At 47.8% G+C, this 27,388-nt stretch overlaps 1 protein-coding gene across 1 annotated transcript in view; it reads left to right on the plus strand.

The window, feature by feature from the left end:
• The window catches only part of DAAM1 (dishevelled associated activator of morphogenesis 1), a 94,469-nt gene extending 74,094 nt beyond the window's left edge, over window positions 1-20,375 (plus strand). The window contains exons 17-27 of the mRNA XM_054161714.1: window positions 884-913; window positions 2,230-2,333; window positions 7,998-8,082; window positions 8,817-8,923; window positions 11,057-11,145; window positions 11,382-11,550; window positions 12,353-12,460; window positions 14,551-14,611; window positions 15,470-15,601; window positions 18,196-18,366; window positions 18,803-20,375. Of these exons, the coding sequence (XP_054017689.1) occupies window positions 884-913; window positions 2,230-2,333; window positions 7,998-8,082; window positions 8,817-8,923; window positions 11,057-11,145; window positions 11,382-11,550; window positions 12,353-12,460; window positions 14,551-14,611; window positions 15,470-15,601; window positions 18,196-18,366; window positions 18,803-19,012 (1,266 nt within the window). The 3' untranslated portion in view covers window positions 19,013-20,375. The remainder of the gene's footprint in view (window positions 1-883; window positions 914-2,229; window positions 2,334-7,997; window positions 8,083-8,816; window positions 8,924-11,056; window positions 11,146-11,381; window positions 11,551-12,352; window positions 12,461-14,550; window positions 14,612-15,469; window positions 15,602-18,195; window positions 18,367-18,802) is intronic.
• The last annotated feature ends 7,013 nt before the right edge of the window (window positions 20,376-27,388 follow it).

Here is a 27,388-nt window from a genome sequence, read left to right on the forward strand (position 1 = left end):
TCTGCCTTCTCTTCTATAACAACACAGCAACAAATCGACTATTTTTTGTACCTTTGAAACATCCCTCTCCATCACGGACCTGCTGGCTGGGCACTTGAGCCAAGCACACAAAACCAGTAAGATGCAGCCCAAGGAACAAGGAGAGAAAATCAAGTGCATGTGCACACATGTGGTGCTGGCTTTGCTGCATGTGCTTCCAGTCTGGTAGGGGGAGGTGACAGGTCAGCCAGGTCTTTGGAGTCGTGCGGTGCCAGTGGGACATTGAGATGGCATTTGGCCAGGCAGCTGAGCCCTAGAGAAGGAGAATTGTCCCTCTTGGAGGAAAAGTCAAGGGGAAGTGTGTTGCCATAGCAAATGGTAAAGTTTTGCTGTGGCCAGATTTGCTCTGGGATAAGCCTCTCATTACTTCCACTTGAAAGCCCTGTTTTTCCTGGCAATCATGTTTGCCTTGCAGTCCCTCAGATTTGCAAAAACCAGCAATTTTCTTCCCCAGCATGGCAGGCTGAGCGCTTCTGTGCCTTTGGGCTAGCACTTGCCAACTCTTGCACAGAGCAGTGGCAGGACTTGGCCAGCATCCTCCCACCTTTTCCCACATCCCCTCCTCACCTCCCTGCATTGCAGCACACCTGACCCAAACATGGATCCATACATGGACCCTCTCCCATCAGCCCTCCCTTTCTGTGCATCCCTTAACCCTCACCATATTTGCATGTGCATTGCCCCTGTTTCAGTGCTGGCAGACCCCAAGTGCCTGCCTGTGCTGCCAAGCCCTCCGGTGTTGCACCATCCCCTTGCCTGTGCTTTGATTCCTTTTGGTTTCGCTGGGATCACTGAACTGCATGTGTTTTTACTGCCTTTTTCCATGCTTCTGCTATGGCCGTAGGACTTCTTTGTGAATGGTAACTCCAGACAGGTAAGCCAGCATCTGCATGGGCCTGACACCTGTGAGCATGGGGCTGGGGGCGTGAGGGGTTAACGTGTCCTGAAATGGGGGTTAAATCAGAGAGGTACAAAGATCACCAGGAGGAGCAGCTTGAAAGTTGCTGCTAGGAGGCCATAAGAAGCTGCCCTCTCTGCTGTCTGGTCAGACATTGAAGACATCTGAGTCCAGAGGCTAAATTTTCAGACGTGGCTTAACACAGATAAGCTCCTGCCACTGGACATTTATGCTCATCAGAACATGGAAATAAATAAACTCACATCTATGTGTTGAAGCTGTTTCACTCTGGTCAGAGCAAGCAAGGCACACAGAGGGGCAGCTGGTGGTAGGTAGTTTGGGGCTTACCTTCTTTTACTTGCTGTTGCCTTTGCTCAACACCGCCTGTCCCAGCAGTTTCCTGCTTCTCATGGTCGTCTGGGTGGTTTTCATTCAGACAAGATAAAGAGGGAAAATTTGGAATTCCTGTGCTCACTCTCAACCCGTGCTGTGACTACATGCCAGCTCTCCTCTGCTCATAGGCATTTAGCACAGATCTGGTGTGGGGGGGATGTTGCAGCTCTATGTGTTCCTTGCAGAAGCTTTTATCTGATTAACCTAACTAAAACATGCAATATGGTAAATTAAAACCAGGGGCAACGTGAAGCCCTTCAACAACCCTGCAAAATTGATCTGCCCACTTGCCTGCAACCCCCCTCTGATATATTGTTGGTCAATTGAGGGTAATGAATTTAAGCTGCTTAGGAAATTCCTGCTTTCGCATCCCTTGTGTGGGGAGAATTTCCCTGACAGTGCAGCGAATGCTGCAGGTTGTGTTTGCAAGTCTGGTAGCTTGTATTGGTTAGCTAGCTCTGGAGGGCTGATGCGTGAAGGGCAACTGCAGATGTGTGGAGCAGGGGTGCAGAACAAGAGTGATGCTGAGTGTGTGCAGCAGCCCGTAATGAAATATTTCATGTGAGGATTTAATGAAGTATCACAAATATGTAGGCTAAGAAAGCCTGGCTTTATTTATTCAGCAGCGCCTCTGTGTTTGCAGATTTTTAAATCTTCCCAGTCTGAGAAAATATTTACATTTCTAACCAGTGGCTTCAAAGCCAGCTCTGGTTTATGAAATGACTTACTGTGTTTCAGTTACAGGCGATGAGTTTTACCCGTAACCCATGGTGACATTCCTGATTAATGGGGGCCTGCTGTGTAGCACACTGCTATGTGCTGAGAGTACTAAATGTCTTTGCTTCTTCAAGGCTTTTCTCCAAGATTTTCTTTCTCCTTTTTTCCTTATTTTTCTCTAGAAGGAAGATGCTATCGATGACACCTTGAGTTCTCGACATAAAGTCAAGGAGCTTTCGGTCATAGATGGCCGGAGAGCTCAGAACTGCAATATCCTCCTCTCAAGGTATGGTTAATATCTCCTCACTCTCTCGGTAGCAGGGGGATGCTTGATACTCTGCCATGGGTTGGGGGTTGCTCATCATTCTCTGGGGGGTTCTAATGACAAGAATCAGCAGGGGAGGAGAACCAGTGACACCTGAGCCCAGCTATAGTTTTACACACTGTATCAGGGTGACACAGGGTGGGGGGATGCACTTAACGGTGTGTGTTGTAATTCTTTGTCCCTGGAAAGCCCCAGAAGGGCTGTACCCAGGGAGCTTTTGTATGGGGTGGGAAGGGGGTTGATTTCACCTCTTATCTTCCTCAGTCTGGGTTTTGTTTGCTTTTTGGTGGTGGTGGAAGAGCATCTCGGGTTAGGCAGGTAACTGCAGGGTGTGATTTGGCCAGGGACTGGGACTGGCTGCCCACATGGATGTTCTGTGCCACGTCTGGATTTCAGGAAGGAAATGTCTTGCTCTCCCAGGTGCTCAGCCCCTCTGGGATGACAGCCTCCTGCACACCCCTCATCAGGCAGGCTCAGCACTGCTACCAGCAATTTAATCCCATCCCTGACATCCTGCCAGGAGGATAAAAAGGGCCTTTTTTGGCAAGATAAACTATACCAGTAAGACTAACTCCTGAAAAAGGAGAACCCAGGCTGAGGCGGTCTAAAAGGATCAACAATCAGTGTAGCTAATAAAAAAACAACAACAAACAAACCCACACAGCAGCAGAAAATGCCACTTGTTTCTGACTCATCTAGAAAAAAAAATACCAATGGCAGTAAAATACAGCTCCACTGAGAAATGTTCACTCTGCTGCTTGGGAGTGTAGAAGCTTTTGTGCCATTCAGGTCCATCTGGGATGGAACAACATCACTGACAGGTTGGGTTTGCAGCCATGGTGCCCAGATTTTGTTTCCCTGGACAACAGGTCATCAGAACCCATACCTTCCCTTGGCAGCCTAGCTGATTTCCTTCCCTAGAAAGCATGCAGATGATGATGCCTGCAAAAAAAACCCTCAGGGTGGGCAACACGAGGTCCGTGCTGCTTCTTCAAGCTCCCCTGGCGGTGGTCTGCAGGCAGTGGGACTGATGAGTGCAGTGAGCCATGAGCTGCAGTCTTCAGTGATAAAATTGCTGTGTTTATGGCTGTTTCTGCTCTAGGTTCCTTCTGGGGATTTCTGTACTTCCTGGCAGCCCAAATGAAAAGGACGATGATGAAAGCAGAGTTTAAGGCAACAGGCAAATGAATATGTCTGTGGCAGCCAGCTATTAGCAAGTGAAGTGATGGGTTTTGGGGCACTGGCTAGGCTGCTTCCCAGTGTACATAGACTGAGCACAGTCAGAATGGGTTTAGATATAATTCAGTCAGAGGTTCAAGTGCATAATTGAAAGTTAAGCACACAAACAGCCCCTTTGGTGGGGAGGGGAGCTACCCAAGCACTTTACTTCAAAGGCATCTTGCGTGTCTTATGGAGTAAAGGTCTTAATTTCATCTCACCACCAAGCTTTTCTCTTACCAGAAAGCAGTGACTGGAAATGAGTTGCCAGTAATTAATCCCACAAAAAGGGCAACCCAGAGGCTGCTGCCTGGCTGTCCTCCCCTTTGGGTCATTTCCTAGGGGAGAAGCAGGATCAGACCTGCTCTGCAGGGTGGTCCCCAGGCCTCTAATGCAGCTTTTCCCTGGTATATCCTGCAGCATTGGGACCCTGCAAGGATGAGTGGCTCTGGGGCGTGCAGCGGCTTTTGCCAGTTGCTGGTTTGGAGATGCTTTGGGGTTCATCCTGTGGAGCTCCCAGCCAGGCAAGGCTTTTCTCTAGCACTGCAGCAGCAGCCAGATGGACTCTGTCCCCCATTTTTGCAAGTGACTACAAGTGAGTTTCTCTGCCCCAAATCCTTTGGGCTATTTAATCTTGGTGCCAAGTGGCTAAATGGAAGGGCAGTGCTGGGATGAAGCTCAGGCATCTTGCTGGTGGGTTCACGTCCAGCCCCTGCACCTCCAACAGATTTCATGTGACCTTGGGAAAACCCTTTTCATCTCTGCCTGCCCCAGCTGCCCATCCCTAAGGATTGTGCTATGGGTCCTTGGTCCCACTGTTGCTAAGGGACTGGTCTCACAGAGTAGCTCAGTGTAGCTGGGCTGCTGCTTTCCAGCTTTGCTCACGTGGCTACCATGGGGACACGCAGACTTCACATGCGAAAGGACCTGCGAACTTGGCCCTTGATTTAGCCCAGACATTTGTAAACTCACCAGGCATTGTCTGGCTTGCAGCATGGAAAGATTACAGCCAATGAGTTACTTTATCTCTCTCTGTAGATTTATTTTTCTGCCTGTTTCCCTTGCTTTGGGAGAAATTGCTGCACAGTGAGATCATTGGATTTTCCTCCAGCTTGTAATGCGGCACAAGAATATTTTTAATGCTTGTTGTTTTCTTCCTTTTTTTGTTGGTTTTTGGAGAATGCTTTGCCAATGTCAGTGCCTTGTCAGATCTTCCTCTGTGAACACACCATGTCCTTGCTTTTGCTCCCTGTGCACATGTGTGTATTTAACAGAATCACAGAATGTCTTAGGTTGGAAGAGACCTAGAAGATCATCTCGTCCAACCTTTGACCCAGCACTGCAAGCTCAGCATTAAACCATGTCCCTAAGCACCAAGTCCACATGCCATTTAAACACCTCCAAGGACGGGGATCTCACCACTGTCCTGGGCACACAATTCCAGTGTTTGATAACCCTTCAGTGAAGAAGCATTTTCTAACATCCAACCTAAGCCTCCCCTAACATAGCTTGCATCTGTTTCCTCTAGTCCTGCCACTAGAGAGAACAGGCTGTCCTGTCCTCGCTCCAACTTCCTTTCAGGTAGTTGTAGAGGGCAGTGAGGTCTCCCCTCATCCTCCTTTTCTCCAGACTGAACAACCCCAGCTCCCTCAACTGCTCCTCACAGGGCTTGTGATCTAGGTCCATAACAAGCGTTTTTGCTCTTCTCTGGACAGGCTCCATCACTTCTATGTCCTTATAGTGAGGGGCCCAGAACTGAGCACACTGTTCAAGGTGGGGCCTTACCAGTGCTGCGTTCTGCAGGATGCAAGCGAAGCCCTTGCTCCCGTGCCGGTGGTGAATGGCTCTCGTGATTCCCCTCTCGAGGTGTGGAGCGTTTTTCTCAAATGAATGTGGCTTCCCAGGGGGGCGTGTGCCTTTCCCGTCAGAATTCATTTTCCCCCCTTCACACTTACTAGGTCCTCCCCGGGACTCGACAAAGGCCACGCCAGACAGCCCTGCGCTTGTCAGGCTGGCGAGCTGTCACCTCGCATCGGCAGGCTGCTGGCTTTAAATCCCTGTGACAGCAAGTCCTGTGACCCCCTTCCTCTCAGACGGTTCGCCTTCGACAGCTGCTGCCAACAATGATAATTATTGTGGTTATAGATAAGCTTCTAGCTTTCACTGGCCCCTTTCCCATCAAGTTGTCTGGGAAGCTGTTTTCTTCTGGCGCCCCACACTTGCTCTCTGCCGATGCTTGGGCAGGCTCTTGTTCTTGGCACTGGGTTGTGATGATTCCTGAGAAAGGTTTTTTTTTTTCAGCCCTTCTTTTTTTTTAAATAAATTCTATTATTGGCTCTGTTTTTAATGAGCAGGGCTTACAAAAGTCACCCTCATCTTTCAGTGCCCTCCAGGAGACAATCATAATGGGAAGTGTGTGCTTTGGCTTTGGATGAGGGGTAGCTGTCTAGCTGCCCCCTACTCCCGGGAGCAATTTGTCTCCCAGCGATCCCCAAAATGTTCAAACCCAGCCAGTTTCTGTTTTTCACTGGGCTGAGGACTGGTTGCATTTGGTGGTGGTCTGACTTCTCATGTCACTCTTTGGGTGTAAAAGAAGCTCTGCTGCAGCTTCATATCCTACCCTGGGTCATGTCTGTCCCAGCAACTGCCCTCATATGGGATAGCTATGGTGTCCCCAAGGATATGGCTGCTGGTCACTGAAAGCATGAGAAGGGACATTTCCATGGATCCTAGGTTTGCTCTTTGTGGGCAGCCCTAGCAACTGTCTTGCCTCCTGCACAGTGCAACCTTTGTGCCTCCTTCCCTGACTGAGATTTTAACTCACTCCTGGTTTAACAAACCCTCTCTTGGGCAGCTCTCTTGAGCAGGAGGTGAAAGAAGACTGAGTGTGATATGAGAAACGTGAGTTCATAAGGAACAAATATTTACTTGCCAGGTCTGTAAGATCCACCAGCCTTCATAAAGTTGATCCTTCACTCAAGTCTTGAGGAAATCCTTCACTTCAGGTCTTGAGCAAAAGATTTACACTGAACCAAACTCTTGCTACACTGTTCTTAGAGACCAGCACCCTTTGTGCTTCAGCTTTGTCTTCCAGAAGCCAGCTCTATGGTCTCAGTCTGCTCCCTGAAGCAATGTCTGGGTGATAAGTACCCTCCTTATTATATTACTGGGAGTGATCAAGTCAGCTCCTGATCTGCCTTCAGGTTGACACAAGGTCTCACATCCCACCGTAGTATGTTTCTTGTTTCAGCTCATTCCTTTGAACCACAGGCAGTGTTTCAGCACCCTTTAGTAGTGCTGGTCACTGAAACTGGGGGACTGGGTTTTTGCTGTAGCCCACAAATGGGTCTTTTCATCTCTGCAACTTTTCCCTGCATGCAAGAACCAGGGATTTGGTTTTTTCAACTCTATCTACTTCAGTGGCTTCAGCCATCACTGCAAGCTGAACAAGGGAGAGGGTGTTGGCAGACAGTTTCAGGAGTTTCTGAGCTTTCCCTCTTTTGCATTTAGACTACTTTATCAACCACAAAACGTGAAGAAAAGTATGTGCGGTTTTGCAATCAAAGTCTTTGCAGGGAGCGGTCACAGGGAGTGTTGCAGACAAATTAAACTGCAATTAATGGCTGCTCTAGCCCAGGAGGTGCTGAGGGCACCTTTCTATCTATTGCCTCAGCTTGGTGCAGGCTGCTGGGGGAAAAGCAGCCTGCTGTTGCTCACTGTGATACAATGGTCTGTGATTTTAGACATCTCTTAGCTACATCTTCAGTTCCTATTACTTGAAGTGGAGGGTGAAAAAGGTTTCAAACCTGATACTCTTCAAAACACATTCAATCCTCACCTCTCAAAAAACCCTTTATGGGTTTCCTGGGATGATGAATGCCCACATCCCCAGATTTTTTATTTATTTCATTTTAGAGGGAAACTGCAACCAAAGGCAGCTGGGAGAGGTGGGGGAGGCAACATTTCAATCCAAGAAAAGCAGCATGAATTTGCCAAATTTTCCTTAGGGGTGGTGATGGGTTCAGGAGCAGTGCTGATCCGTGTGACCCCCACTGGTCCTATGACCTGTAGGGATAGTTGCACAGAATTGGCAGCATTGCCATGGTCAAGAGTTTAATAATTATATAAGGTACTATAAAATAGGGGATGGCAGCTGCAGTGTGGGGAATTGGCCAGTGGGATTTTCCCCATTCGCAGTGAGGCCAGGGCTGCTCTGTGCTGTGCCTTGGCAGAGCACCATCCTAACCACATTGCTCACACATCCTTCTTCACAACACACTGTATAGTGCTGTTTGTGATGCTGCTGCTGGCCAGGAGTTAAGCTGTTCATGGATGTGTAAGGAAATTCTCCTGAACCTTGGCATATTGCTGGGAAGGGAATAACTCTTCTTCCCTTCCACCTTTCAGGCTGAAACTCTCAAACGAGGAGATTAAACGAGCAATTTTGACGATGGATGAGCAGGAGGACCTCCCAAAAGACATGTTGGAGCAGGTGGGCAATGTGTCTAATGCACCTCCATGGTTTTATCATGCTGAGACCACCCTGTGCAGGGCACTCAGGACGAAACTGCAGTTTTGAGAAGTGTGTTTGGGCCCAACATTATTTATATTGAATGACCGCCCAAGTGGGCTGGAGGAGCAGGAAAGCAGCTTGGGGGTAGCATTGGTGCTGGGAGGGGCATGGCTTCCACATGCCATGCCTGTACTCTGGTCTGCCCTGAGACCCAGATGCTGAGCCTTTGGGTGCAGATTGAAATTCATGCTCACTCAAAATCTTGTTCAGTTTTTGTGCAGTCCTCCAAAAGGCAATCTTATTTTTCACCCTTTTTGAATCTCTTTGGAAGCATTTTGTTCACCTGTCCTTAAAAATGAGCTGGCTGCTCATTCAGCAGAAACATGGGAGGACTGCACAAAATTTCCATGTGCAAATAGGCAGAGTTGCAACAAATGAGAGTCCCTGACATCAACTCTGGCAGAGCTATGTCAAAACCTCTTTGGAGCAGATGTAGTACATCTGTTGTAACACCAGAGTGGTGGCAGGGCAGAAGAAAGAGACATTAATGTGGGAGAAAGGTCACAAGGACAGCAATAACACTTATTTCATGGGTGCTTTAGGGTCACTGTACAGACTGAAAAGGCAGGAGGTTCAAGTAAGTCAGTCACTGTTTTACTCCTAAAAAATTGTACATGGACCTCATGTCCACCATTGTGCTTTTCTTTGTTCAGCTTCTGAAGTTCGTTCCTGAGAAGGGTGATATTGACCTGCTGGAAGAGCATAAGCACGAGCTGGACCGTATGGCCAAGGCTGACCGGTTCCTCTTTGAAATGAGCAGGTTGGTGGCCCAGGGGAATCATCTTTTGGCTTCACAGGCTGGTTGCAAGGTGGCTGTTTGATTGAGCTTGGCTGGGAAGTAATCCCTGCTCACTGTTGTTCATGTCAAGCAATGAGTGAGCCAAACAGATGAGAGGGCAAGCAAGGTGCTCCCTGTATGGATTGCACATGATGGTGTGCTCATAAAATCAGGGTTGGGTGTCCCAGACAAGCAGCAACTGGGCAGAGCATGGGAGGAGGGGTGAGGAGTCAGATCCTCTGGAGAGACATGTTGGCTTCCCAGGTCACGTCCTGACACGTTTTCCCTCTGATTTGAGAGAGAAAAGCTCAGTCTGGCACAGCTCTGTGAATCTGCATCATGGCCCAGGTGGGACATGCTCTTTGGTAACAAAGTGCTCCTTTCCCCTTCACACAAACATATCCATGTGAATACTCAAAACTGATGTATGTCAATTATATTCTGCTGTGTAGATGAGTCCCACTCCTCACTTCAGGAGAGGGAGGTCCCTGGAGCCCCTGAGTGTGTATGAGATGGAAGGGAAATAACATTTCTTCCTGCTCCTGGTAGTAAACATTTAAGGCTTAGAAGTCTTCAGAGATTAATAATTTTATCTAGAGAGAGGATGTGGCATACACATCCTCTAGAGGTGCTAGTTTAAAATCTTGAAACTCCTTATTTAAATCCAGCTGAGTACTGAGCTTTTTGAATTTCGTAGCAGAACTTGAAGCAAGTCACTTGCTTGCAAAGTCAATGAGTTTTACAGTCTGAGATCGTTCTGGGAGATCAGAAATAGAAACACTCTGTCCTTGCTGAGGAATGCACCAGCTAAGCACCAAAAGCAGGCAGAACGGAGCTGTAAAGTTCAAACCTGAGCCCTTGGGGCTGGGAGATGCTCAGAATTAGCTTTCCTATTGCAGGTCATCTTTATTCTTCACAGTCTCTTGCCCAAGAGTTGCTCCTGTGGAAAGCATAATGTGCTGATGCAAATATTTTCCTTGATTTCCAGCACAGCTTTCTAATTTGCCCTGTGGTCTGTAACTGGGTGTGATGTCTTTGTCACCTCTGATTAGCACAATGACAGCCTTGTCTGTGAGCACATCTCCTGTGGGTCCTTGGTCCAAATGACTCAAATCACACTTCTACTTCTGTACAAGTGAGACCTTGTTCAGCCTAAATACAATTGACATGAGCAGAGCTGTCTCTAACTTGCCCAGGAAAGGGATGGATTGGGCTGTGTTGGTGGCTTTCCAGACAAGGCCATCATTTTGAAGATCACAGAATCACAAAATGGTTTAGGTTAAAAGGGACCTTTAAGTTTATTAATTCCAACTCCCCTGCAGTAAGGAGGGACATCTTCAAGTAGAGCAGGTTGCTCAGCACCCCATTCAACCTCACCTTGAATGTTTCCAGTAATGAGGCATCTACCACCTCTCTGGCCAACCTGGGCCTGTTTTTCTCCACCCTCAGTGTAAAAAATTTCTTCCTTCTATCTAGTCTGAGTCTCTCCTCTTTTAGTTTAAAACCATCATCCCATGTCCTGTCACAAACCCCGATAAAAAATCTATCCCAGTCTTCCTTACAGGTCCAGTTAAGTACTGAAAGGCCAAAGGTCTCTCCAGAGCCTTCTCTTCTCCAAGTTGAACAACTCTCTCAGCCTGTCCTCACAGCAGAGGGATTCTAGCCCTCAGATATTTTTGTGGCCTCTGAACCTGCTCCAACAGATTCTGAAGGTCCAGTTTCATTAGTGCTGGTAGATGGTGTGCCTGTGTCCAGCTGCAGCTCATATAAAGCTGTTGGGGCCCCAGACCTCACTGGCATCTTTGGTAAGGAGTGGTTGTAAAAAACCCTGTTTGTTCATAGCAATAAGGTGTAAAAATGTACTTGTTGAACTTGCTGAGTTGGGATAGGCTTAAGGATGTGCTTTAGAGCCCACCTGGATCCACCCCAGGACAGCTGTAGCTTCAGTTATCATTTTTTCTCATCCCAGCATAGTTTCAAGGGGAAGTGCAGTCATTGTTTTTTAATCACCATGGTTCAAGAGTGCTTTGTAAGCACAGCTGTGAGCAGCAGAGCAACCAAGGTCTGCCTGAAGCGAGCAAAGCTCACCCTGAACCTCTTTGGGTTTTTTTCCAGGATAAACCACTATCAGCAAAGGCTGCAGTCCCTCTACTTCAAGAAGAAGTTTGCAGAGAGAGTTGCAGAAGTCAAACCCAAGGTGGAAGGCAAGTGATCAGAGTTGATACGGATATCTCTGCTGGCACAGGGGCTGCTCCTAGGAAGAGCATCTCTCCCTGACAGGGCAAGCCTGGTCAGCATGGAGGTTGCGGTGACACGGAGGAAGAGTGGGAGCTGGTGGTCACTCTCTGGCCACGGGGTCACTGAGGTGGCTGGTGCAAGAAAAAGGGAAAAGGGGAACTTGTGTGCCAGGGCATAATGGTCCACACCTCTCTGCTTTCAGCTATCCGTGCCGGCTCCAAGGCAGTGCTACAGAGCAGCAGCCTCCAGCAGCTGCTAGAGGTGGTCCTGGCCTTCGGGAACTACATGAACAAGGGCCAGAGGGGCAATGCCTTCGGGTTTAAGATCTCCAGCCTCAACAAGATCGCGGACACCAAGTCCAGCATTGACAAGTAAGCGTCCCCCAGGCCCAAACACACTTCTCAAAACTGCAGTTTCATTCTGAGTGCTCTGCACAGGGTGGTCTCAGCATGATACAACCATTGAGGTGCATTCACAGGCCCCAGGGATGATGGAGGAATGGAAGAGCTATTAGCATTGCTTCTGGGATGTGGCTAGGTGGGAGCAGTCCCCCTCCTCCTGCTGGCACATTCAGTGGTGCAGATGTCCATTTTTTGGAGCTGAGCTGCAGATCAGCATGAGGATTGATGGGGGCTTTCCTTCCTGGGCTGGCTAAATGGCAGTTGAGGCTGATTAAAAGCATCATCCTCCAAAAGCTTTTTTCCCCATTTGAGAAGCCAAGAGTTGTCATGCTGTGACACAGTGGCCAGAGGAGGGGTCCCAGGGTCTCCTTTTCACAGGAACCCCTGCTGGAGCACCTCCAAGCTGATACAGCCATTGCCTGGTTCACTCTGTCCTGCTGAGTTCCATGCACAGAGTGAGAGAAGCTGCATCTGGTCTTAAACCTGCCTTGTCTTCCATCAGAAAAGACAATGGAGGATGGGAATATGATGCTCAAGCCACTTCCCCTGGTGCTTCCTGTGGAGGGCCCTTGCTTGCAGCAACCAGGCTGCTCTGCACTGTGGCTGTGCAAGGGACAAACCCATCCCATGTCCCTGGACAGGCAGCAAAGAGCATCCTTGCAGAAATCCTAAAAGAGTTCATTGCCAGGTCTGGGATTTAACCAGGGTTTTCAGCTGAGCATTTGGCTTCCCATGGTGCCACCATGATGACCTTGCTGCTTCTCTTTTCTAGAAACATCACCCTTCTGCACTATCTCATCACTATCGTTGAAAAGAAATATCCCAAAGTCCTCCGCCTTCATGAGGAGCTGCGAGACATCCCACAGGCAGCCAAAGTCAAGTAAGCAGGGGTTTAGGTGGTGTTTGGGGAGTACCAGGAGCACCTCTCCCCTCACTTCAGCTTGCTTTTCCATGTCTCAGACGGACTCTGGCTGCCAGGCTGGGCCCTGTGCTCCGGTCACTCTAGTCTGAGAGCAGCCCAGGACAGAAGCAGACATCACCTGGTGGCTTTAAATCTCAGCCCTTGTAGCAAAAAGCTGCAAGCCTCCAACCATGAGGGAGGAGAGCTCCTTGGAGCAGACATTTCCTGTTGTTATCTCACCGCAGAAGCATTTAATTAATTTCTTACTGGTAGGTTAAGTAATTCAGGAGGAAGCGGTTGTGGTGTGGCTGCAGATAAAGGGCAGCTGTTTATCTGTGTGTGGTGGGGAGGCTTTGCCTGCAGCACAGGCAGGCAGGCTGGCTAGAGTGTGAGGGGCTCACCTGCCTCCGGGTCCAGCCTAGCCCTTGTTTCGCCACCAACATGGAGCTTCTGGTGTTTGCAACAAGCTTTAAAACCCTGCTTGACTCCCAGTGACCTGTCTGGAGCAGGCTGCCTCCCTCTCTTTGCCGGTGGAGGCCCCGATCGCAAAGCCAGTTAAACACTCACTGAACTTTTAAGTGCAGGAGGAATCTGCTGTTGCTCTGCAAAGCCCTCAAGTATGTGCTGAAATCCCTCTGAAATCAATGAGGCTCTGTTTCAGTTTTAAAGTTCAGCAGGATCTTACAGGCTTTGGTGTTTCAGGGGCCTGAGCAGCAAAGTTCACAGGTTTCTGCAGTCAGCACACGTTTGTGATAGCCATGGACATGATAAAGGCCTGAAACTGCACCTTTTTAGAGAGGGGGTGGCACATATGCAGAGTTTACAGCAGCTTGGGAGTCTTTCAGGCTTCAAAATGCTCTTGTAGCAACAGTGGCTTCCCCATGGAAGTTCTGTAATATGCAAAGCAAGTGTCCTTACATTTAAAACGTGAAATAATTGTCAGCCATAGGGAGTAAACAAAGTGACAGAATAAATCTTGGTGTGCCATGAGGAATGTCTGGACGCTGCTCTCATAGGCTTTGGCTGAGACTATGGTTGAGCAGGGCACACTCCTGGCTAATGGAGGCTCCAGCTTTCTCATGCTTGTGTATCTGCAGCTGTTGTGCAGATACTGATATGGGAAAGAAAACCTCTGACCAGAGGGTTTTTATCCCCCTAAACTTTATCATTTTGCTCTGAACTGGACACCATATGTAATACTTGGGTTTGGTCCCATCTAGAGGGAAACCAAAACGTTTCTAAAGCTCTGGAAAACTCTAAATTCCCCCCAGCCCTGCAGCTGTGAAGTGAAATTGCTGCCTCTGTCAGTCCCACAGCTACTAATGAACTGCTGGAGCGCAGGGCTCCCAAACGGCATTTTCCCAGACTAAACCTGCCAGCAATACTTGCCCCATGACCCAGCATCAGCGTTTCCAAGGACCCCAGCCATAGGACAGACACCCCTGGAAAAGCATCAAGCCTGTGGTCATCAAGTCGTTGTGAGAAAGCTTTCCCTCAGATGTTGTGGTAGAAACCCATAAGCACTTGAACTCAAAGCTCATCAGGGGCTTGAGCCTTCTGTAAGCAAAGTCAGCACCAGACACGATGATTTATTTTAATTTCTCTATATCTGGGTTGTCTCCCTTTATGAAAGCCTCACTGCTAGGAAGGATGCTTTGCATGGCAAACTGTCAGCTGTGCACTGGGATAAGAAGCCTGTCTTCTGCTGGCCTTCAAGAGGGGAAGAGAAATCTGTGCTCAGCAAAGCCCTCTCCTGAGCTCTCCTTTTGCTAGAGAGGTCTGGAGGCTGCTGAACATGCTAAGCCTGCACAGTCCTCTTGATTAAAAATACAGAAAAGTGCTTTGCTTTAAAAGAAGCAGCTGCAGCTGCTATGAGATAGGCAGCTGTCCTAGCTTAGAGGCTGTCAGCCCAATTTGCTGCTGGAGACACGCTGCTCTGCAAACAGGAGGCAATGTGTGCAGCACTGGGGTCTTTCCAGTGGAAAAACATGATCAGGTTGGTTGGGAATTTGGTTCATTGTAGACTTTGCTGGGAAGGCTGAAAATTAACATCCTGACATTTCCAACAGCATGACTGAGCTGGAGAAAGAAATAAACACTCTGAGGAGCGGCCTGAGAGCAGTGGAGACTGTAAGTACTGTTTGAATCAAATATAGCCCAGACTGGCTCTGAGCACCGCAGCGTCCCTCCTTAGGGAGGCAGGCAAGGGAGCTCCCAGCAAAGCTGCTTTTATCTCACATCCTGGAGATATGTTTGTCTTTCCTTCCTGCCCTGCACGTGTGCCTGTCCTCTTAGGGCTGTTTTGGCAGCGAAGTTACCATGTGTGGTCAGGCACGTGCATGGTTTGTATCTAACCGCCAAGGGAGGCTGAATAAGTCTAGTGATGATGCCCATGGAGAACCTGTGATGTGCTGAGGGGTCTTCCTGTGGCTGTAAAACTGCACAGGGCTGGGGCTCAGGCTGGGGAGCATTTCTGCAGCCCAGCTGAAGTGGTGATGACATGGTGAAGGTATCCCAAAGGACTCGCTGTCTCACTAAGTTTTGCTGCTTCTACAATCTGTCTTGTAGAAGCAGACTGCAGGCGCAGTATTGTAAAGAGGAGTAATGCATGGTCCCATCTATGGTAGGAGGTAGCAGCAGTGGCAGTGCAGCCAGTACCTGTGGCACTGATGCAGGCACACACCCAAGGGCACTACCAGAGGCCAGTGGTATTCATGTGCCGCATAGAGGGCTTGGCTAGATTTAGAAGCATAGAATCATAGAATTGTTAGAGTTGGAAGGGACTTCAAGGATCATCTAGTTCTAACCCCCCTTCCATGGGCAGGGACACCTCACACTAGATCAGGTTGCCCAGAGCCACATCCAGCCTGGCCTTAAAAAACTCCAGGGATGGGGTTTCTACCATGTCCCTGGGCAACCTGTTCCAGTGTCTCACCACCCTCACGGTGAAAAACTTACAGAATTTGTTTTTGTTTTTTTTCCCCAAAGGAGCTGGACTTCCAGAAGTCTCAGGTTCAGCAGTCAGGTGACAAGTTTGTGTCTGTCGTCAGCCAGTTCATCACATTAGCCAGCTTCAGCTTCTCGGATGTTGAAGATCTCCTAATGGAAGCAAAAGAGCTGGTAAGGTCACCTTGAAATGTAGGTAGCTTTTCCTCTAGCCAACAGGAGGGATCTCTCCCAGAGCACACGCTGTCTATTAGCATCTCACATGCCTCCCACACAAGGTCATGCTGAGACCCTGCCAGAAGAAAGGTGTTGGGCTGCTCTTCATGGTTTGTTTGGAGTAGGTGGGTGGGTAAATCCCCATCTCTCTTCAAGGTCTTTTTCCTTCTCCACAATCACACACACCAGGAGATTTCAAGTCAGGCCAACAGGCTGCTTCTGGAATGCAAGATATGCTATAGAAAGCCATGAGACATCTGTCTTTTGGAAGTCCAAAGCAGGGGCTAGCCATGGGAGAATCATGTCTATTTGTGAGCATCTGAGTTTTGGTGGAGAGCTTTAACTCAGGCCTAGAGGGCTTGCTTGCTTTCTGTGTCTTAAAATGAAAATACTCAGGTTTTGTTGGCTTTAGAGTTAGGACTGTCAGCTGGGGCACTATGGCCAATGAAGGCTGAAGGAGGCAAGAAAGCAAGCTATTCTGTCTGGTGTTGATGGATGAGGAGGCAAAATGCCACCAGTTCTTCAGGCTGGACATAAGGTCACTCAGAGGTTGATATCAGAGACAATCCAGGTTGCCTGAGTGACATTGCTTCTGCAGGACAAAATAGCATCCAGTGTGTAACTTTGGACTGAGACTTTCCCAGCTCTTCTCTCCAGAGAAGAGGGAGAGGAGCTCAGTGACATGAATTGAGGCCTGCTTCAGACTTTGTTAGAGAAACTACTCAGAAGATTCACTCTCCCCAGAGTAATGCCTTAGTGAGTGCTTTGCAGCCATGTGCAACAGCTTCTTGTCCTTTCCTCCCTACCAGACTGGTTCAAATCACAGCAGAGGGGTGGCTGTGATTGCCAAGCACCTTTTGTTTCCCCATTCAGCAGAGGGCACACAACTGGCTTTCATTTCCTCTAACAACAGTCCTCCAGTATCTTGTCCCTGGCTTGGCCTTCATCTTGATTGAAGTGGCAAGGCAGATAGTCCAGCACAGGCTGATTTAGAAGTCCTATCTTTGTCTCACTGAATGAGCTACCTCTCCAAAGACAGAAGTTACCAAGTCTCACCACCTCCTTTTCCCTGCTTGCACCAGTGTCCATCTGGCACTGTCTTTCAGACCATCCATCTATACTTGTGCATTATGATTGGCCATGGCCTTCCTGAGGCCATGGTAACTAGGCCATCCTTTTAAACTGTTGATGGTAAGCTGGCAGATCTTCCCTGCAGTGAAATAGGACTGTTGGAGATGATGACAAATGCTCTTCAGATTGTATGGTCTTCTGCTGACTTGTCTGGATCTGGAGGAAAAGGTCTGGTTGTGGTGCCCAGCATCCATCCAAGTCCACTCTGAAGCAATGTGGTAACGGGACAGGATGGACTGTGCAAAACACACTAGCTCTTTGCTTTTTGGACACATGTCCAGGTTCAAATTGTTACTGGTTTCTCTTAGGAAAACAGAAATGTAATTGATTTATAAACCTTGTATCCTGTGAGGATCACATTTTCAGCCTTCTCCCCAGCCACACCAGGATCTCCTGCAACATGGCAGAGAATATCATACCTCGGTGAAAATCAATGCATAACCTCAATTATTTTGACTTATAAAGTGGCACTTCTCAGATTCCTCCCTGCATCTTGAAGTGCAAAGTCTCTTAAGTAAACAAAGAAATAAAAATGTCCTAACACATCTTTTGAAGAGCCTGGGGCACCCCTGCAAATAAAACTAAATCATACAGGCAGGCTTTAAAAACGTTCCTCTCGGACTGCCCAGCCAACTCAAAGCAACCAATAAATCTGTTTGTGCTTTGATTTTGTTTTTCTTGTCTTTTAAGCATGCTTATCTCCAGAATGAGCCCTCACAACTTTAACAAACTTTCTGTGCACAAAGAGTCTCTTTCAAAATGTAAGTGAGAACAAAGGATGTCAGTTCCAAGGACAACTCACAGGCTCCTTGGGGACCAGGACACATTGGCAGATTGTGGATGTCCTGTCCTGACCTTTGCTACGGCCTCATTCGACTCCCTTCCATTAATGGTGTGCAAACAGCACGGAAGGCCAGAAAACTCCTGATTTCCCCATGCAGGGCTGTGCCTGAGCCTGGGCAGAAGTGTCTTTCAGAAGTTTCACCAACACATTTGGTTTCAATAGCAGAGCATGTGGCAATGATAAATAATACCCCAAAAATACTTCAAAGAAAAACTTAAAAGTGCGAGTTTCCCTTCCCCTGCTGTGTTTACTATTAGTTTTATGTCTTCGATCTTCAGTCCCACAATATTTTGCTTCCTTGTTTTTACTACTGCTTGGTTAATAAAGTTGAGCTGGGGCAGGGAGAGGCTCAGCAGAGCCAGAGGGGAGCAGGGGCTCGGGAGCCACCCAGGGCATCAGGTAAAGCATCAGATTATTTATTTCATGTTTAAGGCAAGGCTTGATGAAGCAAAGCCCTGCTCTCCACTGTGGATGCTGGAAATGTTTCTCTCTGCTCCATCAGCTTGAAGGCTTTCCATGAAGGGTTTTGCTGGTGAGGTGGGTATCTCTGAGACTGACAGACTCTTCTCTCTCCCAGTTTTCCAAGGCTGTGAAGCACTTTGGAGAAGACACAGACAAAATGCAGCCTGATGAGTTCTTTGGCATATTTGACCAGTTCCTTCAAGCTGTGACTGAAGCCAAGCAGGAGAATGAGAACATGAGGAGGAGGAAGGAGGAGGAGGAGCGCCGAGCACGCATGGAGGCACAGGTGAGTGGGCACTGATGAGTCTACTAGCACCCCCAGGGCTCCCAGGGATGGCATGCTGTGCTGTCCCCATAGTGGCATGGGGAGCACTGAAGAATGGTCAAGGAGCTTCAGTGCTCTTAGACCCACTGATTTTTTACTTTTGATTGTTTAGTCAACTAATGACCTTGAATTGGTGAGATCTTGGAGGCAAAATGTGCAGCAGAGCTGGTGCTGCCTGTGGGCCTGTGGGCTGCCTGTGGGCTGCTCTGATCAGCCGCCTCTGGACCTCGGCCTCTGGGCTGTATCAATAACCTTGCCTAGATCTCACATGCTAAGCACTGGGGTGGGAAACTGCTCCTGTCATAAGTTTAAGGATCACCCTGCATGTGTTGGACACCCCACAACCACCTGCCTGGGAGTCAGGTGTCTTCTTTCCTTCCGTTTCTGTGGCCTGTAGCTGAAGGAGCAGCGAGAACGGGAGCGCAAGGCGAGGAAGGCGAAAGAGAGCGGGGAGGAGGGCGGCGAGTTCGACGACCTTGTCTCGGCCCTGCGCTCGGGAGAAGTCTTTGACAAGGACCTCTCCAAACTGAAGCGCAACCGCAAGCGCATCACCAACCAGCTGGCTGACAGCGGCCGCGAGAGGCCTGTCACCAAGCTCAACTTCTGAAGAATGAGCACCAACAAAACCCAGCAGAAGAAAAGCATGGGTTAGTCTTTTCCAAGTGGCTAGAGGGGGTTTTTTATTCCCATTACACTGCCTTGTGACTCAAAGCAAAACAGTGGCACGCTCTTCCTGCCCGCGGGCGAGTCTGTGTCTGTATATATTGTGTATAAAGTTGGGGTGCAGGTACTGGTGCGTGGGCAGCCCACCTCCAGGGCTGCCAGCGCTGCCTCCCCTACTCCCACCCGCTCCCAGAAGTAGTTCTCCCCATGCACAAGCACAATGCCGCACCTGCGGAGCAAGAGAGGACCCAACCCCGAGACGCCAGCAGACCCCATGGTCCTGAAGAACAATGGGATGCCACTCCCTGTCGCTGTCCTGCTTGGAGTCCCTCAAGGCTGCGTGCAGGTGATGCCTTGCACACAAGCCGAGCGGTCTGAAGAAGAAAAGACGAAATCCAAGTTGACTGAACTTGAATCCATGGGTTGTGTTTTTGGTTGTTGTTGTGATTGTTCCAAAAAACTCGCAGATCCGTGCTTGCCCGCTGCTCCCCGAGCTCGGTGACACGGGCACTCCCAGCGATGCTCTTCCCGTCGTCCCTGGGAAACGCTCTTTTCCCTCTTGCCACCACCTTGCTAAAGGAAAAACCTTACCCCGAAGTGCTTATCGCTCTAAGGCCGCACAGATGTATTTATACTGCTAGGACCCACTCTGGCCCCAGACAGTGGGAAAGGTCGGTTCTCGGAGGAGACAAAGAGCATAAACTTTCTCGTGTTGTAATTTTTATTCTTGCTTTCTGTTCAATGGGACAAACTGTATCCTCTGTAAAGGTGGATCAGGACCAAAGGTCTCTGATACATGAAGGGGCTGGTGCAAAACCCACCAGCTTTCACCCACCTTCTTTTCTCTTTTCTTTACCGGACACACAGAAGCAGTGATGCCAAGAAACCACTCGTCTCTTAGCCAGGTCCTTTTTCAACTGGTTACTGGTTTGCTGTTCTTTGTCATTGCAAATTTGTAAGCAGAACTACCTGTCAAATGTCAGTCCAAAAAAAAAAAAACAAAAAGACAAAAAAGACAAAAAAAAATTAATAATAATAATAAAAATCATCAAAAGCTCTCAGGGAGTAATAATTTAATGGTTTAGAAAATTAAGAATTGGAGAATAAAAAGTAACCACCATTAACATATTAACATTTCTATGCTTAAATTATGCTGAGTATATAGAGGACTGTTACTTTTTACTTTTATTTATTCGTGGTGTGGTTTTTTTTTAAGCAAACAAAGCAAAAAACCTTTTTATACCACCAATACTTTTTGTGATCCTTTATTGTTTGTTTGTGGGTTTGGTGTTTTGTTTTGTTTTGTTTTTTTTCCCCCTTTTGTTTGTTTGTCTCTTTTTTATTTTTCCTGTGGAGAGATGAGTTTGTCCCTGTTGCACTAGATATTAACACTATTCGAAATAGGTTGGTTGGTTGGTTGGTTGTTGTTGGGGGTTTGTTTATTTTTGTCAGGTAATCGGTCGGTATTTCTGGTGGGGTGTGGGATGTCAGTTAACTGTATGTACTGTATAGCAAAAAAAACAAAACCAGAAGAAAAAGTGCTGTTTAAACTAATTTGTATAAAAGAAAAAAAAAAAAAAAAGAGATATGGTTCTAAGCACTTGAAGGCCACGGGGTCTGCGTGCTGAGTGAAAGCTGTGAAATCTCTCTCTAACCAGAGTTGTCCAGAGCTGTGGTTTTACCGTTCTGTTCTGTTCTTCGTTGCGACTTTTGACGCACTGTAAATGGAGGGGAAAAGAAAAAAAGAAAAAAAGAAAAAAAGAAAAGAAAAAAAGAAAAAAAAAAAAAGACTTTCTGAGTAGCATTTAAAGCAGTAATAATTAAAGCAGGTAAGCTCAAAAAAAACAACCCAACAAACCAAGCCCAGCACCTCGTGTCTAAGCAGCTGCAAAACCTGCGGATTATGTTCAAAGGTGGAGTTTAAGCACTTTGCTTTTAGAAGGAGGGGGAAATAACGACAAAAGGTAATGATAATACTATTCCTTAACTAAAGTGCCTCTATTTATATTTTTTATTTATGGCTGAAAAAAAAAAACAAAAAAAACAAACCACAATGGGGCTGATACAATTGAGGGAATGGACTTCGGGGGGAATTTAAAATATGGAGAAAAAAAAAAGAAGGGGGAAAAAAAAAGGTTTAAAAAAAAAAAAAAGTCTGGCCTTTGATGGTTTAAGGAATGGTTGGTCACACATCTGTAATTCAAAAGGCAGCGGGAGTCAGAAAGGGCGATCGCCTCCGGGGGTCCCTGGGCGCAGGGCTTGGCCACCAGCACCCACCCCCAGCTCCTGCCTCTGCGACCTCAGTGCCACATCAGGACCTTTCCTGACAAGATTTCCTCTTGCCCTTCCAAACCTCTTCGTTGTTGTTTTCTTAATTATTGTTTTACAAGAGCCTTCTTATTGGGCTGAATTTGCCATTTCTTTGTTTTCTTTCCAAAAAAAGAAAAAGAAAAAAAAAAAAAAAAAAGAAAAAGAAAGGAAAAAAAACCCAATGTAGATCTCTATAAATAAACACAAAGGCTGTGTGCAGGTAATGCCGTGTGCCATTGTCGAAAACTACTTTTAGATTGGTGCTGGTGTAAGTAGCCGCTCTTTTCTCTTGGGTGTGTATTTTAAAGATGATTATTATTATTTTTTTTTTTTTTTAATAATGCCAAAAAAGAAAAGGACAAAAAAAATCCATAATAATTTGTAAAACTGAAGTTATGTGTCTTGGATCTTATTAGCTTCGTAGTGACCAAGGTAGTCTGTTAGGTGCAAGGATGTTAGTAGTCTTAGGTAGTGGGAAATGCTGTGTAATGTTCTGAGACTGTACATTTTCTAAGATGGCAACATGCAATAAAGAAAAGCAATCTCAGTGAGTGTCCATGGCAGAGGTGCGAGTTATTTTGGGGGGGGGGGGGGGGGGGGCTGGAAAGAAGTGGGGTGCTTAGGGATTGAGACAGGTGCTGAAGAATAGGCCCTCGCTGGTTGCTCTTTTTCAGGCCTGTTTGCAGTTGTCACTGGGATCGGCTTCACCACTTTGCTCACCTCACTGCTTTCCTGCTTGCTTGGTTTTCACAGAATCATAGAATTGTTTCAGCTGTAAAAGACCTGTAACATCGTTGAGTCAACCTAAGACCTCCACATGGCCATTTAACCATGTCCCAGAGTGCCATGGCCACATGTTTCTTCAACACCTCCAGGGACAGGACACCAACTCCCTAGGCAATCTCTTCCAGTGCCTGGCCACTCTTTCTGTAAAGAATATTTTCCCTAATATCCAATCTAAACCTCCCCAGCACAGTTTCAGGCCATTTCCTCTCATCGCCTGATACTAGCAAGAAGAAACCAGGCCCCCACCTCACCACAACCTCCTTTCAGATAGCTGTAGAGAGCAATGAGATCTCCCCTCAGCCTCCTCCAAACTAATCCCAGTTCCTTCAGTCACTCCTCAGAGGACTTTTTCCTCTAGATCCTTCACTAGCTATGTTGCCCTTCTCTGTACACACTCCAGCAACTCCATGTTTCTTAAGCTGTTGGGGTTTCTTGCACCTTTTTGACTCAACAGCATCCTCATGGTTGCTCACCTGTGGGCTTTGAAATGCCTCCCAGTTAGCAGAGCCATTCATTTCTCCCCACCTTGGTGACCAGCTTTCCCAGGAGCCTGGGTCGAGGCAGACACTGGTTTTACATCACTGGATCAGAGCAACTCCCCTTCTCCAGCAGATGGAGCCAAGCCAGTGCTGCCTGAGCTAGCCAGCATGCCTCTAGCAAGCCTATCTAGACACACCAGAGGTATTTTCTTGGCAGTAACCCAAACTCCTCTTGGCCTATTCACAGTCGCCATTGCCTTTCCCACACACCTTTCCATCTGTTACTTTTTCTTCTTGTCCAGAGTTGGACCCAGCACTGCAGGTGGAGTCTCATGATATCTGAGTAGAGTGACATATCACTTCCCTTGACCTGCTGGCCACACTGCATAGAATTATTAGCATAGAATAGAATTAGCATGGAATGCAATGGAATAGAATAGAATAGAATAGAATAGACCAGGTTGGAAAAGACCTTGAGATCATTGAGTCCAACCCATCACCCAACACTATCTAATCAACTGAACCATGGCACCACGCACCCCATAAGGTCTCTTCCTAAACACCTCCAGTGATGGTGACTCCACCACCTCCCTAGGCAGCCCATTCCAATGGCTAAATGTTCTCCAGGACAGGAATGGGGTGGGAGATGTGAACAAGAACATGACATAGCATTTTTTTTCAACCAAGATCTGAGGGGACAAAAAAGCCTAATAAGATACTAGCTTCCTGGACTACAAACCCTTCCTCAGGGCTGAAATATCTGCATCTATGGCCTGAGAACACAAAGCTGAGAATCAGATGAAAGGGGTCTGGGGTGGGTGCTATACTGCACCAGCACAAACATACTGTGTAAGTCCATGCCACCAGGAGCTGAGGTCCACTGATGGCCTGGCTGTCTGGGTTTTAAGGATTCTGTATCCCAAATCCCAGCTGCTGCCCCCGTTAAAGCAGTAGAGGAGGTTGTGCTGGATGGGCCAAACTTGCCCAGACCTGCCAGTGCCAGGGGAGCTTCCAGGCATGGCACTCTGGGGCCACCCGGGTTGGTGGCACCAAACCTGTTGAGCTAGCCTTGCCTGCACTCCACTCCAACCCAGTGGCTTTCCCAGCTGCCAAAGGCTGGGTTGACCGGGAGTCCTGCCTGAGCGAGGAGTGTCAGGTGTCATCTTCTGCACTCAGCCTGTTATCCTTGGCACCACACCCTGGCTAGGAAAAGATGAGTCAAGAGGTTGGGGAGATGCCCTGATGCAAACAAAACACTGCATGAAAAACTTGGCTCAGCAAGTAGAGCAGACATGACTTGATGGGAAGACACAGGGCTCCTGACCCTGCTGGCAGCACTGCCTCTTTGGTGCATCTTTGATGCCACTGACAAGGGTCTACAGGGTGCTGGATCAGCAGGAGCTTGCTGGACTTCACATACAAAAATATTTTATGTACTCCTCAGGGAACATACAATGGGACTGATGGAACTGTCAGACTTTGATGTCCCTCTGGGAAATCCTCAGGAAAGGGTAAGCAAGGTGAAGACACTGCCAGTCCTGTTCCCACCTGTGTTGTGGTTGGACCTAGCTCTGTGCACACTGCCTGTGTCATAGCTCAAGCAGCTGTTCTGGGGTAAAGCTGCCCTTTGCCAATGCTATGATCTTGCACAGCTGAATCATCAGATCTGCAGCCCTTGTGCAGGGCTGTGTTGGAGCTCCCCAGGAACAGGCTCATCCTTCAATGCAGAGAGCAGTGTAGCAATAAAACCCCATAAAAGCACCTTGGTGCTGTGGGGTGAACATGCCCTTGTGCTTCTGTGGGCATGGGAGAGGCCAAGCTGCCATAAAAGCTGATGGGTACAGGATGAAGGCCATCACCACCCCCACCCCTATCCCCATCCCTTTCCCCACAGCAAATCCTGAAGCAACACCTCGCTGGTGCTTTGATCCTTGTGCCTACACTGCCGTCAGCATCCTGGTGCAAGCACTGCCATGTTCTCTGCTTTCCACCTTTGCCTACCCTCTTCTTATCCCCTCACCCCTTCATACCAGGATTTTTTTCTCCCCAGAGGCACCATTTATGCTTCTGTTTGAGCTGTTCAAGCAATGTGGTACCAGATGGCCCACAGCTACACCATGCAGGTCTCTGGGGTCACTGCCAGAGTTTTTGGAGAGGTCAGTAAGTACACACACCCCCTCCCACCCCACCTTCCAACAAAATCCTGCAGACATATCTCCTGTGAGCTCTCTCCTTGGCATTGCTCAGGCATTGCACATGAAAAGGAGACTTCTCCATTTTAATCAGAGGTTCTCTGACCTGAAACTTTTGAGCATTTTATATTATTTTTAGCCTTAAACCAGGCTTGATGAGTGTCTGCAGGTGAACCTGGGGAAAGCTGGAAGTCTGTGCTGCTGGGCCCCAACATAGTCTTAGGAAAGGCAGCACCACCATCTGCTGGCACTGTCCAGAGTCCATGGGGATGGAGCGTAAAATCAATCCTGCCTCTTGCTTACCTCTGCCAAGTATCTACTGTGGTCTGAAAAGTTCTGGCTGTGAAACAGTCAAAATGCTATATTTTATATTTACACTTCCCCCAATGCAGTTGAGGAGGGATAATTTTAATTCTGTCTATCATAATGCAAAGGTCACAACGTGTGTCTTCGCTGAGGCTTTCAGCACTGCCTGAGCTTCAGGTTGGTACGCTCTGTGTGCATGTGCAGGCAACACAAATGTGCAAGATAGAAACTAACTGAAAATGCTTTCATGGGTCACCTGAACTTCCCTCCATGGGCTTTGAAATCAGAGAGTGCCTCACTTCATTACAGCAGTCTCAGGACTTGTTCCAACACTGAGGTTTGCGTTAGGAGCTTGTTTTGTGAAGGCTCCCCTTGTGAAAACACAGCTTTCCTTGCACTGTGTTTTCACATTGCTGTGCCATCAGCATCAGGGTGAAGTTTCCCAGCTCCCAGGGCAACCATTTTTCCATGCTATTCTTTACAGCCCATATTCCAGCATTTGCTCACAGGACTGTGCTCTCAGTTCAGCTATGGCTCCACAGGAGAAGTAGGACACAGGCACTCTGTATTTGGACATCAGCAAGCAGAGCTTCCCTACACCAGAATTATTCTGTGCACCACAACAGCAAGAGTGAAGGACATAGGACATCCAAACATAGCCATGTTCCTGCTGCCTAACCCATCTTTTCAGCTTTCCAGGATGCTGCTGCAAGCAAAGCTTGCCTGTGATGTTTCCTGCTGCTCTACCTGGATTTTGGGCTCTGCAGAGTAGTGGGAGCTCTTGTGTGTGCTTGAATTTATGCTTGTGGGTGTTCACACAGCTTTGTTTTGCCAGTCTCTGTGGCTCTGTCTGGAGCATCCCCTGGGTTCAATGAAAAGTAAGATATACCCAGCTTTGTGTGTCACTCAGCTCCCAGTCTCTGTTTGAGGCCCTTTTTACTGTGAAATCAGCGTGAAGCACTCAGGCAAGACCTAGTTTCTGCAGCAAATCTTTCCAATTTAATAGCAGGGAGATCACAATTTGAGTTATATTTCCTGGAAAGAATCCACAATTCAGATGCTGCATTCAAAACTTGGCATGACCTCAGGGCCAGTGTATTACCAAATGTTCTGTAAAATGCACCAGACTGAGCACAGAAGCCACAGGCGCAGGTCAGGCAGGAGCACAAGTGCCACAGCACATCAGATTTCACTGGAGAAAATAAGTGACCTGGTTACTCAGAGCATTTTTTTTTTCTCCTGGTGCTAAGATTTGTTCAGAGGGTGTTGCTAGGTCAGGTAAGCAAATTACGTATATGTGGTTGTGAGGGAATTCCTGGGTAAACAATTTAAGAGACATTTATCCTGCTGCTTTTGTCCATGTCTGTGCCCCTGAGGGATTTTAACCTATAGGATTCATCCAGGGGGATGAATCTACACCATCCGCAGTATCAGCCTCTCCCCAGCTGCCTTCTGTCAGGGTGGGTTGGGCTGGGCTAGCCGGGCGCTAGCTGTCAGCTTAGGAGCCAGCCCAGTGCCACATGCAGCCCCAAACCTGGGGACAATTTCCACCTTCTCTGAGTGTGTACACTTCAGTGAAGCCCTCTGGTTAAGCCTCTGAGCATAAATCTAATTGTTCAAGCCTGCACATCAGTACTGCTGGCAGAAGCAGGTGGAGAGCTTCCTGCTGCCTTCAGCCAGGCCCCAGGAGAAACACGCATGCTCCTCTAGATGCAAAAGAGCAGTGCTGACTATTTCCACTTCCAATTTCTACCCCAGAAGCAGAGGGGTATTGTCTTCCTAAATTACCTCCCCAGAGTTACCACCTTCTGCTTTTCCTTACAGTGGGGACAAGGAGGAGAGGATATTCCCCTGTCTGAAGAAAAAGCACCCACAATGTTTGAAGCACTGAGGTTTGCAAACACCATTAACTCTTTAGTGTGCACAACAATAAAAACCTCTCTGGCAAAAGCTGGAATCCTCTTTTCAGACCAAAGCTTTAAAACCAAGCCTTTTTTCAGTTTATGACACTCTTCAGATGTTCCCCTCTTTATTAATTTCTGAGCTGACCATGGAAGAGCTAAGGGTGAAAATAGTTTATAAGGGCAAATATAATGGGTGCATAAAATGAAAACTAAGGAGCTCAAGTATTTGGAAACTGCTCCTCAGACAATTTTGTGGGTTTCTGCCAGTGCTTGCCTTTTTGAAACCATCTGAACCCGGAGGAGCTCAGTGCCAGCGAAACAAAAATCAGCACAAATAACAAAT

Source organism: Dryobates pubescens, chromosome 5 (genome assembly GCF_014839835.1).
Source record: "Dryobates pubescens isolate bDryPub1 chromosome 5, bDryPub1.pri, whole genome shotgun sequence".
In the NCBI taxonomy this organism is placed as follows: domain Eukaryota; kingdom Metazoa; phylum Chordata; class Aves; order Piciformes; family Picidae; genus Dryobates; species Dryobates pubescens.